General features: G+C 39.4%; 2 protein-coding genes across 3 annotated transcripts; both read right to left on the minus strand.

The window, feature by feature from the left end:
- Positions 1 to 2,783: 2,783 nt before the first annotated feature.
- On the minus strand, positions 2,784 to 4,797 carry LOC143103922 (RING finger protein 223-like). Its single transcript, XM_076267788.1, has 2 exons — positions 4,501 to 4,797; positions 2,784 to 3,919 (listed from the first exon to the last, which is right to left on the minus strand). The coding sequence occupies exon 2, from the start codon at positions 3,913 to 3,915 to the stop codon at positions 3,205 to 3,207; it is 711 nt and encodes a 236-aa protein (XP_076123903.1). The 5' UTR covers positions 3,916 to 3,919; positions 4,501 to 4,797; the 3' UTR covers positions 2,784 to 3,204.
- A 4,182-nt stretch (positions 4,798 to 8,979) lies between these two features.
- Positions 8,980 to 13,490, minus strand: cunh1orf159 (chromosome unknown C1orf159 homolog). Of its 2 annotated transcripts, XM_076268488.1 has the most exons (9): positions 13,218 to 13,488; positions 12,581 to 12,657; positions 12,222 to 12,306; positions 11,968 to 12,063; positions 11,766 to 11,807; positions 11,332 to 11,466; positions 11,168 to 11,196; positions 10,993 to 11,023; positions 8,980 to 10,764 (listed from the first exon to the last, which is right to left on the minus strand). In XM_076268488.1, the coding sequence occupies exons 2-9, from the start codon at positions 12,644 to 12,646 to the stop codon at positions 10,661 to 10,663; spliced, it is 588 nt and encodes a 195-aa protein (XP_076124603.1). In that variant the 5' UTR covers positions 12,647 to 12,657; positions 13,218 to 13,488; the 3' UTR covers positions 8,980 to 10,660. The 2 variants fall into 2 exon arrangements, with proteins under 2 accessions (XP_076124603.1, XP_076124604.1); XM_076268489.1 differs by lacking the exon at positions 11,766 to 11,807 and having other exon boundaries at positions 13,218 to 13,490.
- Positions 13,491 to 16,283: the final 2,793 nt, after the last annotated feature.

A 16,283-nucleotide genomic window follows, 5' to 3' on the forward strand; every position in this document is an offset into this window, starting at 1 on the left:
GTTCTATATCAGTAACCATAAATAGCTTAGTGTTGTGAACAACAGCAGTCTACCTTAGTTTCTATTACATTTAATCATAGGCTATTGCATTTTAATACCATTGTTAGCTGTGTTTATATTGTCATCATGCCATATCAGTGTAAAATTAAATAATACTAATAAAAAAACGTTTGCATTCCCAAAAGTATTAGCAGGGAGTCCCAAAAGTGCTGAAGTGGTCTGAAATGACCACCATTCTAACTTTCAGTCACCTGATGTGAACTTTGTGAACTCTTTGTATGAACATTTGAACGAGTAAATAAAAAATAGAAATAGTTATCCCAGAAAGTCCCAGAAATATGACTTAAATAGAAGTTAGTTAGTTAGTTATTAACAATTAATTGATAAACTTTTAAAATACTTTGAGCACTGATGCGGTCAGCATTACATTGTTTGCAGGTAGGCCTACATTTAATTTCATTCCGTTTTCGATGGCAAACGCAAAACAGCGCCAAAACAACCACCGGTGGACAAAAAGAGTATTACATGTGTACTGTTAAGACTCGCCATAGAGAATGAATGGGGGAAATTGCGGAGGTTTTAGTTTGACGATGTTGTACTCCCGTGCGGGCCGGATGTATATACTACGGACATGTTTTGGGGGGCCACCCAAAATGAGGTGGTGGGCCGTATCCGGCCCGCGGGCCGTAGTTTGGGGACCACTGCTTTATTGCGTGACAGCAGAAGTGGGGCTTTCCAACGAGATAACGCACTTGTCTGTACGTTAAAGTATGAAGATTACAAAAATCATGAAATTAAATCAAATTGCATCATATTTACAGTCTCTGCGTTCACCTGCGCACCCATTACTCTCGTTTGAATTACTTGCAAACCCATGGCACGCATGTCAGATGAAAGAGGAGACACAGAGCTATCATTTGATACCAAGTACATCCTTCTGGGTTATAAAACAGACAAAGTGACAGCAAAATAATAACTTCATATAGCTCGACTTACCTCACGTTTTTCTCAGTTTTTGTGGCAAAGCATGTTTATAATCCAACGCTATTGTGTGTTTCTCTATGGCAAAGAACGTTCAAAATCCGGTTTTGAGATCCTAGCAAATTCCTGCATGGCATTCAATTCAAGGCACACATTGCATCCCAATTTGTTCGACAAAGAAACACCTTTTTTTCCTTTACTTTGTTCATGGCAATGCAGTAAAAAGTTGTAGAGAATCATGAGTGCAGACAGGCAAACACAGGCTTACACGTAAACTCTGGGTCAAGTCAGGTCAGATCAGTTCGTGTTACAGATATGGAGCGCAGAAAGGTCATTTTTAATCACTAATTAATGTATAACATGATTACAGTCAAACACAAAGGGAACAGGCACAGTTGGGTAACTAATTCTAGTGTCGTTTTCTTACGGGGATAAACAGTGACAGGTTACCGGGGGACCTTTTACCATAACCTTCAAAATGTAGCAAGTAGGTTACGTGCAGATCTTTTCATCACAGTCATTGACAAGGCTTGGCTGCGTGCACAGGACAGAAAATGGAGATTGTGATCATTATTATTGTAGGCTATAGACTACCTCCTTTATTCCTTGAATGGAAATTCAGGTTATGCTGGTGTGTCTGTGTCTGTCAATATCAGGCGCAGTTTATTTTAGCAGATTATTCATTTAGAATTTGTAGCCTAGACTAAATCACTCTGTGTGTAAAAAGATGCTACTTGCAGTCCAATCAGCATATAGGCCTAATGACATTTTTTGTTAGAGTTTTTAAAAATTAGGCTACTATTAGACTATCTCATATTCTTATATCGTAATATCCCACGTGAAAACGTGCGTGAATAGTTGGCCTCTGGAATTTTCTAAATTGTCTCGGGAAACCCAGCCCGAAACCAGCTTTTTTTTTTTTTTTGCACCCCCACATTCAAACTCGTTCCGGCGCCGCTGTATTCAGCCATCTGACTGCTGTTGTTATCTCAGCATTCTATTTAACAGCAATACATGAAACATATAACCATAACAATTACTAAGGTTCAAAATACCATGATTCAAACGTGTTTGTGTTCCACAGACACACACATTTAAGTGTGTCCAGTGCAGGCAATATGGCATGTATGTAAGGGATAATGGACGACACGGTGGTCTGTTCACAGAAGTTAATGCACGGTCGAGGTTGTAAAACGGCCCCGACGCGAAGCGGAGAACTTCTGTGAACAGACCACCGTGGAGTCCATTATCCCGCTTATTCCACTGTTGCCGCTTGCGTTGTGTTCATTTCCTGTTACAATTTAACGTTTTAATCGTTACAATTTAACGTTTTAATCGCTAACACTGTCTTGTTTGTAGAACTAATTTCTTCCGACACATATCAACTAATTTCTCAACTCACAGGACAAACTGCCGTTACTAGTTCTAAATGGATGGTTGCTACGGCCAAAGGCCAGTCGTTAGTTCTATCTCTCCCGTTGTCAAGCGGGCGTATCCCAGGATTCTGATGAACTTTAGCTTTGCAACATCGCTATTTTACTTAGCCTGCTGTTATCCATCTAGCTAAAAGCCACCTCCATCATATGCTACAATGTTGCAATGTTCTGAACGTCTGCATTTTACAGCTCGGATGCAACGTGACCGTTCATTTAAACTTCACAATGAGTTTGGCGAATTAATATACAAGTGTGATACGGCCAAAAAATTGATCTACTTCATAGGTGTGCAGATAACATACGGTTAATGGTCGTTCTAAATTACCTAGGACAATGGGAAATTCAACCAAGCAGTGGAATAAATAGTGATATTTACAGTTTTTATTTGTTTTGTTCTTTTGCATATTCTCTTTACAAAATGATATATAAAAAATGGTTGCAACAGTGTATCAGATTAGTTTTCAATCTGTACAAATGTACAGTTTGTAAATCTTGTTTATTCAGTAGATCATTGAAGAAAGATTGCTGACAATATTTACTGACAGCAGGATTCAACATAACATTTGTCACTTAAGGTAACACAGGTAAGGTACAAACCTTTCTTCATAGATATAACACGTGTGCCACCAATGCGTGGGTGGCTTTGTGGTGTCTAATGTGTAAAATCATCAACTGTCATGGACTGACAGGGAATTGTCTCCATTTGTCCTTGTGTGAGTCCTATGACCAGCCACACTATCAGGAAGGGCTCAGTGCGCTTGGCACGTGTGTCTGTCTCTGCCCTGCCTCACTGTGACTTGCTGAGCGTAGAGGTCATCGGTGTCTGCGTAGGTGGCACGTTGCAGGTTAAGCAGTCAGAGAGAGAGTGTTTGGTAACAATGCAGTGAAGTGGCCATACCACCACGGCGATGAGCAACAGTGTGAAAATGACCAGCATCAGCAGCCTCCTCCAGTCGGTGCAGCTAGGCGGACACCTCCGTCCAGCCCGCTGCGCACCGTCTTGCCTGGCCTCCCCCGCCGTCTCCGGCTTGCTGGCGCCGATATCGATGCAGATACGGGTGGGCTGCTGCGGGCTCAGGTAGCACAGCCTCCGGCCCATCATACTCACATGCTCCTCCTGCTGAAGGTGCTGCGGCAGGCATTGCAGAACCTCCGTGCTGGTCAGCAGAGCTGGGGGACCACTCCTGGGCACCGCGGTGGGGTGGCGACACAGGGGGCAGGAGATTCTGGCGCCGGGTTCCCCTGGCTTCTTTACCGGTTTATTAAAGTCGTCTGACACGACCATGATGCGTGCGAGGCACTCGAGGCAGAAAGTGTGAGTGCAGTCCAGGAGCTTGGGAGTCTTGAAGACATTGTCGTATCTACTGAAGCAGATGGAGCACTCAGGTTGGTTGTCGGCAGGGCTCTCTGCTGACTCACTGTAACCAGAGGGACCTAGTGTCCCCTGCGTGTGCCAAACTGTACTGGTGGGCATGATGGGCACTTGCCTTACAGACATGTTCCTGAAAAGAAAGAAAACATCTATCTGAAATACTGCATGGCTATCAACAATACAATTCAAATTAAGAGGGGAAAACAATATTGTCCAGTGCATCAGCAGTGTAAATAAAGATGCAGAAACAAGTATGATGACATAATAGTATCATGTCAAAAAGTTAGTTATCGGGTAGTTATAAAGCTGAGCATTGATCTCTTTTTTGGTATAGCTTGTTTATATTGCCACCCGAGTGTTATTTTTGTGGCCACAATTATGCAGTAGGCAAAGGAATCCAAGTCAATCATTATTTTTCCCTCTAAGATTCTTGACAGTTTCTACAAACAGTTTCTTGTTTCTATGGAGAATCGTTCATTCCTGTTTGTTCCTGAACATGTGGGGTTCTCTGAAGCATATACTGCACTCACTCCAGCCCAGAGTTGTTTATTGTGCTTCCTCATTACTCTTAAATAAAAAAAAAACATAATATTTACCAATTAGTTTCTCAATGTGTATGTCTGTATGTCTAACAACATACTCTTATGTTCCTGTCCGAGTCACTTAGAAGAGAGAGATAAGTTGTAGTTGCGAGTTGCGAATCCTTCTTACCTGAATTCAGTTGTGTTTGTCCTCCCACTGTCCTCCTGTGTTAATTGTTTGTTGACATGACCTGTTTCTCTGTCTCCAGTGGTCACTGAATATTTATGAACGTTTGCCAAAACACTAACTAACACAGTTTCTTGTCAATCCCCTTGTACAGTATGTGTTTTAACAAGAAACGTTGCTATAAACACATGCAGACCTTGTTGTACTCAGTCTCTGTCAGGTACAGTGATCCCAGTCTGTGTGTGTGTGTAGTGATCCTTCTGTCTGTCCATGAATAACTAAAACCCCACAGCCACACCTTTGTATGCACCTCTGAGGCGGAGAAAGCAAAGAAGGAAGGAATTTCTGGAAAATAGGACTCATGCAGGAAGTTCCTGCTAAGTAATAGCCAACTGAAAATGCAATAAATACATCCTGCCCTTTAGAAGTTGTTTTCCCATGAACAATGACAGCGGACTTAGTGCAGGCTCTGTCTCCTGCTGAAAGCACATTTGGAAAAAAATGGTTGTTATGCTTGCAATGGATATAATGACATAAACATAAAACCATGAAGCCACAGGCTTTCGAATTTAATCCTCAAAGTCCTATAACAGCACAAAGTGAAATAACTATCAAGTGTTAGTTTTGATAACAGAGAGCTTGCCCGTCCACTCAACAGGTTCAGACTGAGACTGTTGGGGTATGAAACATGAAGTGCAGATTCAAAGGCAACTGTCAGCATTGACATCAGTGAATGAAATAGATAACAGAGGTGCTACTGCCCAAGTAGTGCCATTTTAGGGTGTCATCTACAGAAGTGACTAAACTTGCCTGGATATACAGTATGGTATATGTGGGACTGCTAACAACAAGCCATTATTACATAATGATTACATTTGTCTATTCTGTCAAAGGCTGAAGACAAACTAATCTCTTGACCCATATCTATGAGGATGCATTGGATGTACTGGACACTTCATACAGCAGACACAATGTGACTTTCTGGCAGTAAAACCGTTGAGGTCTGGCTTGTCCTAAATATTTCCAGCATATTGTTCCCCACTCTGTTAGTGGATTCACAAATGTCATCATTGCACTCTCTTCGTCTTGCCAACGTATTAGTGATATTCATTTCTAGTCTGGCACATGAACTCTCTTCATTGTTGAATGGCTTTGATTTTACCTTGTGACATACTTATCTATATTATATTTTATCACGTCTGCTCGCAGACCACTTGGGATAGCTTGTGGACCACCAGTGGTCCCTGGACCAGACTTTGAGAAACACTGGCTTAGAGTCAAATGGGAACGGAAACAGGCCTGATTCCTTGACGGGAACGTAGATATGCCATAGGCCTAATGACTTCCATGAACATCATGACTGATAAGAGGCCATTACTGCGAAGTAAATACACGTGCCATCAGACCTCATGCACTGTGTAGTATAATAAACTCTATGCATACATGCATGGTGGTTCAAATAAAATGGCGGTGCTAAAGCGTGATATGAGTGAAAAATATGTTTCTGCAGCAGAGCATAGGCCTCCATAATATATATGTCTTGCACACTTGCACGTATGCCCGTAATGAATAGCATACAGTAGGAAGATCCCCAAAGAAAAAAAAACTAGATGTACCGCATAGCGGTACAAAATATAACCGCCGCTCAGTCCTGTACATCCGTTCCGCGAAAATAAATCACACTAATCAATTTGTCTCCATCTTTTACTCCACCCCCCACTCTTGAAACTTTTGTGTATGCTTGTTTGGCATGCCTGTGTGTGTGTGTGCGGCTGCACAGAAAGTAGCCTACTGGCGCTGAAAAGGTGAATAGATTGTAGAATAGCCAAAGAAGTTGTAGCATTGTTATAAAACCTTTAAAATCTCTAAACAATCACAAGTAGGGCAGTTCATCCATTGCAACTGGATTGATGAAAGGTCACTTACACCTGTAGGCTACATTGTATTTGGGAAAAGCAAAAGGTATCAGCAAAATGTTATATTTTTATTTATTTATTTATTTATTTATTAATAAACAAAAACATCTCTGTCAGTTCCAAGCCGTTTTCAACAGCTATCAAAAACAAAGGTCATTTTTGGATGGATGGATTTTTTGTCTGGGTTCACCCAGCCTAGTCAATAGGCGCCCGATATTGTTTAATTTTCCAATTGAGATATCCACGCTCTGGCTATTCTAAATGCAAAAATGCATCAGGGAGTTATGCCAAAACTGTAACTAACAAACTAGATCCTGATAGAAAGCTGTTAGCTTCCCTAAGCTACAGGTAGGCCTATAAGGTAGACCTATTTACAACATAAATTGTCAATAGGCTATGCTGGCGACACAAATAAAATCTCCTTTGGAAACCAATGGCTTATGCTTTACAGTATCAAGCGGACTTAAACTGCCATATCGTGGCGAAAAGTTGTAATAAAATTCACGCAGCTCCATGAGTCAAGGAAAGCGTGAATGAAGTAGCCACTTCTAAATGGGACCCACTACACAGTAGCTTAAGGTGTGTTGCTAAAGCAGCCATAACGAAATGAAGGTGTCATTGTTTGGATACTTCACACACACGTGCTTTTTAAATTCACAGCCTACCACTACCAAGCTGGAATCAAAGCACATCGATTCCCCTCTCACACCCTGCACGCACTTAAAACAAAATAAACAGGTGTCTCAGTCTCACGCATGTATAGGCAAAACTGTATGAGACAGGTGTAACGTTGGTAAATCTTCCATTGCACAGAATGCTTTTTGTAACAAATGACAGTCGAAAGATACAATTACAGTGCTGCTATCAATTTGCTTGGTATAACCGCATTTATAGTTTTCTACAAATGCAATCAACCAAATTGGCCTCCATCACTCAACCAACGCTAACGGTAACATTATTGTACCTAGGTCCTTATTGATATTATAAGATTAACGTACCTGCAGTAAAAACCAAGCATGTCCGATAAACATTCTCAGATTTATTTCGGCTTCAGGAAGAAATGGGAATTACATTTCATGTGTAGGCCTACATCATCCTATCCTTATTAGACGTTCTCTGCAGTAAACTACAGTCCTTGTAGGAAGCGTCCATTGTTTTTCCAACCCACTTTTAACTTCCAACAAAATTACGTCTCACTGCAACGATGCGCCATCTAGTGGACAAACGACTACATATCGCCAATACTGGAAATGCAGCCATGATGATGATGATGAATATTTGGCTTTCTTTTAATCCTACTGAATTTGTAATTATGTATCGGCCGTTCTAATACCGATAGTATGTGCGTGCCTGTGTGTGTGTGCATGTGTATATGTGTGCATCGCCATCTACAGGCCAATGAGTGTAAAGTCACTAAATGTACACATAACCTAAATTTCTTTAGACCCCCCCATGGATGAAATTGTACGAAACTTGGCATACCCCCAGAGAAAGCCAGGTCAATCATACACATAAAATTTGGTGTTTCTGAACATCTTAACTGAAGATAGGGGCGATTAAAGCAGAATGATATTGCATTTTCATTTTTTACCAGGGGGGTGCAAATCACAAATGAGTGATTATGGGCCAGGTTGATGTGGGCCCTTGAGATCAACATACCATAAAAGATTCTTCATCCTCAGTGCCACGGTTCAGGTAGTTATTTAGGAAAAACTGCTTTTTTTGCGGTTTGGGGGGCCCAGCACGGGGGGGGGGGGCTACAGTCTAGTGGGGCTAAAAGTCTAGTGGGGCTACATACCCACCAAATTTCATGTGCACCGGTGTTTCGGTGTCCCGGGTATCGTTGACCATAATTCAGGAAGTAGATGACGGGAAAAAAATAAAAATAAAAACTTTGACAATCATTATATGTACGCTTCGCTAGCGGCGGTCATAATAAATAAATAATGCCCCATGCATTCCCCTGGAAGGTAAAAGGAAGCAGATCTAAAAAATAGTCTTACTCCGTAATTAAAAGTGTAATTCATTTAAGGAAAGAATTCTTGCTGGTAATTATTAACCTTTTGGATTTAATGAATGAAAATTGTTTCCAAAATGCAAAGTCATTCACCATTGTCATTGTTTGAACATGTGAGAAGCGCGTCACTGTGGGAGAACTTTTGTCTGGGTGGCTGTGTTGATATTGTCCTGTTTTATGATTCATAGGCATCTCAGCTAAAGGAAGTAAATCGTTCTCCTGTTAGTGGATCACTAGGGCGGGTCTGTAAATAATCAACATCTCTAATCTGACCTCTATTCCAGTTACTGTGGGTTGTTTATTAACTATTATTCAGTTCGAGCCAAAATGACAATTTCAAGGCAGAGAGAGAGAGAGAGAGAGAGAGAGAGAGAGAGAGAGAGAGAGATTATTCTTATGAAAATCTATTGATGTGTGTATGTCCGAATTTATTGTACAATAACAGCTTCGGCAATAAGAGTGACCTTGTCAAACATTAAAGCCATGTCCTTCCTAAAATGCAACTTTTGCCAGAAAGGCATACAAATGTAATGGACAGAATACACCACATTATCATGGAAGAATTTTATTTAACATACCTTGCTAGTGACAATCTTCTGTCATATAATGATCCACATAATCAGCATTTAAGCATACAAAATTAAAGACATTAAAAATGAAACCCATACTTCACCACATTTAAAAAAAGACTATGTACAATTGTACAAGATTCCTAATGGCTGTACAACAGCTAAGATAAAGATCAACGAGATACAAACTAAATGTTGGTGAAAAGCAATCTGTAAAGTTTGGTTGGTACATCCTGTTCATTGATAAAAATACGTAACTTAACGAGAAACACAAAAAAACAACTGAGTGAACCAAACATAACAGGCTGATCATCACATTTCAAGATTAAAAAAAAAAAAAAAAAAAGAATTAAGAAAAATTATTCTGTATACAAACACAAGGAGTACTCACACCGGGAGCCTACTCAAACACAAGGAGTACTCAAACCGGGAGCCTACTCAAACACAAGGAGAACTCGCATTGGGAGCCTACTCAAACACAAGGAGAACTCGCAACAGGAGCCTACTCAAACAGAAGGAGTACTCGCACCGGGAGCCTACTCAAACACAAGGAGAACTCACACCGGGAGCCTACTCAAACACAAGGAGTACTCGCACCGGGAGCCTACTCAACCCTTCCATGAAGTTGTCAAACAGTGCATATCACCTTCATTGGCACAGGGTTGGCATTCATTAAAAGTGCTATTTTCAATTAACAACAAACAAAAAAAAGCCATTTGGTAGACATCATTCATATGAGCTCTTTGACAAAATGCCTTCAAGATTATGGAGATATTAAGCTGGGGGGGGGGGCACTGGTCATTGTTTATGTCAAAGGTTTTAGGCAATCTGTCTAGGCAGCCCAATTTGAGAAAAGCAGACCTTTCTTCAAATGCATGTAAGGCTGGTGTGGACATGTAATGGCTTAATAATATAGGCACATCTGGGTAGGACTAAATGGTAAAGATACAGTGGAAGAAAGAGATAGCATTCTCCCTGCTCCCACCTGGAATCGCATGCTTATGGGCATACATGTGAAACGTGTTCATTTCAATTGCCACTCAGACCCATGCATGTATGGAATCTTTCCATCAAGACTGATTTTTTTTTCTATTTTGGCCATAATTTGTCATTTTGCCCACTGCACTATGAGCATTCATGATTGGTCTATGGAGATTTCTTGTTATCCAGTGCAGAGGGACAGTTTTTGGTCACTTCAGTGCATATGTGATTCAAATGTGCAAACTTGGTACTATAACTAATTTTGGTTTACTGCTACAAAAACAAAATATACAACAAAAGGTTACAATAAGCTACTGACAGAAACACAATCACTTGCTAATCACAAGATAAATAGCTCAACATGCAACAACTGAACCCAAACCCAAATCAAATGGTGTTGCTTCTTCTAGACATACAAACATAGACAGGAATGGAAACACTATAAATATCAATAAATAACTCCAGCTCCTATGAATCTGTGACCGTTAAAATCAAGCACAAGCATGACAATGAGAACCGGTCCACGACGGTTTTGGTCAAAATTAAGTGCCAATGGGACATTCTTAACAGTGATGAGGACAACAAAGCAACTAGACAAGAGAGGAACACATCTCTCTGAGAAAACCCTGAAATGAGAGCTCCTTCCTATCAGGACCTCCCATTAGACTTCAGTGGGCTGGTCACACGTCGTGAATCCTAGTGACCGGCCCGGTGGACATGGCTGCACTGTGCGGGGCTGAGGCAGCAGAGGGTCTTTCCCTTCTCACATATCTGGGTTTCCTTACTGCGAAGTAGGCATATTATTGTTTAGTTCATGTCTTTAGGAAATGTCAGTCTAATTTAAATGGACAGGTTCTGTACATTGAAAGAATCATTCAGAAAGCTATTGTCATATTAGGGCAGGTATTCGACTATTTAGGCCTGATTTACAGTACAATGCAAACGCTACAGTACAACTCCAGCTTCAAAGAGGCCACAAGAGGGCGATGATGTTAGTAAACTTTTTTCCTACCTGAGGATCCAGCAGAAGGCATCATGACCGCCTTGAATCACAGGAAAAGAATGTGTTAGGTATTTGCTGACAGGTTAGACAACTGGTATGGTGCTTTAGTCACTGCTGGCTCATAGCAGAGTGATTTCCATGTTCATAATAATTGTAAAGAATGAAAACAGGTTCTGCTACTCACTGCTTCGCTGGGCTGGAATATGAATGCCGCTGAAATTAAAAACAAAACTCCACTGAGCTCAAACAAGTCTTCAATAAGCCTATTTGTGTACCCATTATGCAATAGTCAACCATTAATCTAAGAATGATATTTTAGAATGATATTTCTCTCTTTAGTGAAGTCACCTTTGTTGCGTCTGTAGAAAACCCCAGGCAGCTGGTTTGAGCGCTTGAGGTAGAAGAAGGAGGCAACCGACAGGATCAGGAAGAGGCTGATCAACAGCGTGCCAAGGAGGAGAGAGGCTGCTACACCTGGCCCACCTAATCCACATTGAAATACATGATAAACACACAAAAACCTGACTGCTCCACAACCAAACTCATTACACATATGAACACACATGCACGCACACATACTGTATGTGCGTGCACACACACAGAAACACACACACACGACAAATTCATTACACGCGTACACACTTTTCACTAATTCAGTGCATCAAACATGGGACATAGCTTTTGGGTGTGGTTTTAGTTCAATCTTTGTTAATTACTTTTTTGTTAACTTTTATTTTCATTCTTGCATTAGTGTGAACAATAAAGTGTAAGAAATGTCTTACCAAGATTAATAATTGTAGATTTTGTGGTAACATTGCTTCTTGCTGTAAGTTCCAATAAAAAAAATAAATAAATAAAAAAAAAGACAAGCCATGATAACTAATGTGCAATTGTTAATTCGTTTAAAACCCATGAAATCCTTAGAGTAAATAAAAAAAAATTTTGATCACTGATTAGGCCTAAACTGTGCCGTGCCAGACTCACTGTGGTTGCAGGATGTAGGGGGGCCCTGCTCTGGAACCGCTGAGTCACACGATAAACACACTGAGGTATTGTTCTCCAGAATGTGTAAATGGCAGCCTGAGAGAACCAAACAAGGCATATGAGGATTACTGCTCTATCCCTCAACACAAACAAACAGTGACCCTAACAGTACCTTACCACAGACAAAGCTTACCACTACACCATACAACACACTCATTACACAGGTTATGGTGTGTGTAAAAAAAGAGCAGTACCTGAATCACAATGAGTGGCATTCATACAGCTTTCATTGCTTCTCAGCATGGACCCACAGCAAGTGATGGAGTTCTGTAGAACAGCCTAAAAAATACCATGCCAAAGACAGTTAGACTTGATAGAGGTTGGCGTGTTGAATATGCATGTTCAAGTATATGTAACAAACTGAGAGCCCCTTAAGACCACACAAGACCGATTCCTACATACATGCCTGTAGCTTTTTCTTTTTAACGAAATGATAAACAATACACATGAGAATAACTAAATGACACACACGTTAGCAAAGATGAATATAGAGAACTGTATCCTTGCTACATGAAAGAGCATCTACTTATTTATACGGATGCAGCTCACACACCTTTATTAAAATGTTTTCCGAAATCATTAGAAGTGCAGCTCCAGTAACGATGTTACAATATGTCATGACGAACCTGCCTACAAATGAAAAAATAGATGTTAGAATGAAACATTCAACCTAACACAATACATTGTAAACTAGCCAAATCCATTAATTCCTCTCCTACATTCAGCAGATTAGAATGGGGATCAATAAAGTATCTATCTATCTATCTATCTATCTATCTCTATCTAGATTAATTTTAGCCGTGTTCAACTAAAGAGTAAAACTAACGTTAACACAATCTGACAGTCATCAAAAAGCATTCATTTATTTCTTGACTTTACCATCAGTGAAACGTTTTCTGTTGTAATACAACTTGGAGGAATAAAGACATAATTATGAGACTGGGACTGACTAAAGTGGGTCTTTTGTTTACAAAGGTAGCTGACTTAGCACAGTGGTGCTTAGCTTAGCTGTCGTTAATTAGCTCTAATTGGTTAACTGGTGGTAACAGCATTTATGGCACTGATATGATAAACCCAAGGCTAATGCAACCACACATCTGACAACTCCAGCTAAGCATAGCTTCTATGCAGACAACGATCACAGAAATATAATGGAAGTTACCATCATTAATAAAATAACGTTACCCTACCTTAGCTTGCTAGCAAACTACAGTGAAGTATACTGACAGGACAACTCCCACTGTTTGAAGATTATACGCTGTTACTAGCTGTAAAGTTCCCTTGCTAACATATCTTGTTAGCTATCAACTTCCTTCTCGCCTGTCAAGTAACTTTATGCGGCATACTAACAGTTGTGACCAAATGCTTAGCGATATGCAATTTTGTTGAACACCGTTCTGGTAAGTTGTTTTAAAATGTATCTTTGCAGTCATGAAAATCAGATAATGGATATATTATAAACACCCAGATAATATTACTAATACTAATAAAAACAGGACTTTTACGCAGGGGAATGAAATCAAACTTCCTGTCTCCGAGTTGCTAGGATACACACACGCGACAACAGTGAAGGTAACAGACTGAGGTGAAGTTAGTTTGATATTTGATATTCGGATATTCGACAGATATTCAATTTTTTTTTTTAATGCAGCCGGTTTCACCCCGTGTTTGCAGACAATGTACAAACAGATGACCTGTCTACTTGCTCCCAGCCGACCTACTTAGGGACCGTCTATAAAGTACCTTCTGAATTACCTTCATAGTCTTTTTTGTCAATAGCTTTGACATCATGTGACCCAGTGACTCCAAACCAATGCAGAATAGTTATCCTATATAGGACTCATCAGACACACCTCTTTTTATACTCACTGTATGCACGCTGTATTTTATATGAATTTTTTAAAGAAAATACATTATTTCATAGAAAGAAACAGACTCCTTTTTTCAATACCTCCCAAGCCATATGACCTAGTGACTCCAAACCAATGCAGAATAGTTATCCTATATGGGACTCATCAGACACACCTCTTCTTATAGTCACTGTATGCACACTGTATTTTATACTAATATTTTTTAAAGAAAATACATTATTTCCTATAAGAAACAGACTCCTTTTTTTCAATACCTCCCAAGCCATATGACCTAGTGGCTCCAAACCAATGCAGAATAGTTATCCTATATGAGACTTATCAGACACACCTCTTTTTATGGTCACTGTATGCACACTGTATTTTATATGAATATTTTAAAGAAAATACATTATTTCCCATAAGGAATGGTCTCCTTTTTTCAATACCTCCCAAGCCATGTGACCTAGTGACTCCAAACCAATGCAGAATAATTATCCTATGATTCCAAACCAATGCATAATAGTTATCCTATATGGGACTAATCAGACACACCTCAAATTAATAGGATTTTTGCACATACTATTTTATATTAATTTCTTAAAGAAAACCAATTTGTTTCCTATGGAAGCTGCTTTGTGCTCAATACCTTCAATATACTGGGTCCTAGACATCACAGATCAACATAGAACTGTTCTGCTACAGTATGTGATACTAATCAGACACACGTCAATGTGAAATAATATTATGCATGAACTATTATATTTAATTTTTTTTAAAGAATCACATTTATATGGAAAAAAGCTTTTTGCTCAATAGCTGCCATATAAGGGGTCCTAGACAACACAGATCAATACAGAACTGTTCTGCTATGGGGTACTTATCAGACACACCTCAATATGAAAAATTATTTGGCATCTACTATTATATGGAAGGTATTGAGAAAAAAAACAGTTTCCATAGGAAACAAATGGGTACTATAAAATAGTATGTGCAAAAATTATATTAATTTGAGGTGTGTCTGATTAGTCCCATAAAGGATACTTCCCTTGGGGGGGGGGGGGGGGGGGGGCGTATTGAAAAAGGAGACCATTCCTTATAGAAAACGATGTATTTTCTTTAAAATATTAATATAAAATAGAGTGTGCATTCAATGGTTATAGAAAGAGGTGTGTCTGATGAGTCCCATATAGGATAACTATTCTGCATTGGTTTGGAGTCACTAGGTCACATGGCTTGGGAGGTATTGAAAAAAAAGACCATTCCTTATGGGAAATAATGTATTTTCTTTAAAACATTCATAGAAAATACAGTGTGCATAAAGTGACAATAAAAGGAGGTGTGTCTGATGAGTCCCATATAGGATAACTATTCTGCATTGGTTTGGAGTCACTAGGTCATATGGCTTGGGAGGTATTGAAAAAAGGAGACGTTTCTTATAGGAAATAATGTATTTTCTTTAAAAATATTAGTATAAAATACAGTGTGCATACAGTGACTACAAGAAGAGGTGTGTCTTATTAGTCTCATATAGGATAACTATTCTGCATTGGTTTGGAGTCACTAGGTCACATGGCTTGGGAGGTATTGAAAAAAGGAGACGTTTCTTATGGGAAATAACGTATTTTCATTAAAATATTCAGATAAAATATAATGTGGCAATAGTGGCAATAAGAGGTGTGTCTTATTAGTCTCATATAGGATAACTATTCTGCATTGGTTTGGAGTCACTAGGTCACATGGCTTGGGAGGTATTGAAAAAAGGAGTCTGTTTCTTATATGAAATAATGTATTTTCTTAAAAAAAAATTCATATAAAATACAGCGTGCATACAGTCACTATACAAAGAGGTGTGTCTGATGAGTCCCATATAGTATAACTATTCTGCATTGGTTTAGAGTCCCTAGGTCACATGACTTGGGAGGTATTGAAAAAAAGGAGACCATTCCTTATGGGAAATAATGTATTTTCTTTAAAATATTCATATAAAATACAGTGTGCATACAGTGACTATAAAAAGAGTTGTGTCTGATGAGTCCCATATAGGATAACTATTCTGCATTGGTTTGGAGTCACTAGGTCACATGATGTCAAAGCTATTGACAAAAAAGACTTTGAAGGTAATTCAGAAGGTACTTTATAGACGGTCCCTAAGTAGGTCGGCTGGGAGCAAGTAGACAGGTCATCTGTTTGTACATTGTCTGCAAACACGGGGTGAAACTGGCTGCATTAAAAAAAAAAATAATATCTGTCGAATATCCGAATATCAAATATCAAACTAACTTCACCTCGGTTGAAAACCGATGAAAAAACATCTGCGAAGATACACTGGTCTGGCAAATAGATTTAGCACTAGTAAATCGAGTAACCTGACAGTGTGTTCGAAGCAACATTTTCAAAAGCAAACCT

Source organism: Alosa pseudoharengus, unplaced genomic scaffold (genome assembly GCF_046254945.1).
Source record: "Alosa pseudoharengus isolate Yale_2024_CS ecotype anadromous, Long Island Sound unplaced genomic scaffold, YU_APseudo_1.1 YU_APseudo_1.1_scf_5, whole genome shotgun sequence".
NCBI classification, from domain to species: domain Eukaryota; kingdom Metazoa; phylum Chordata; class Actinopteri; order Clupeiformes; family Clupeidae; genus Alosa; species Alosa pseudoharengus.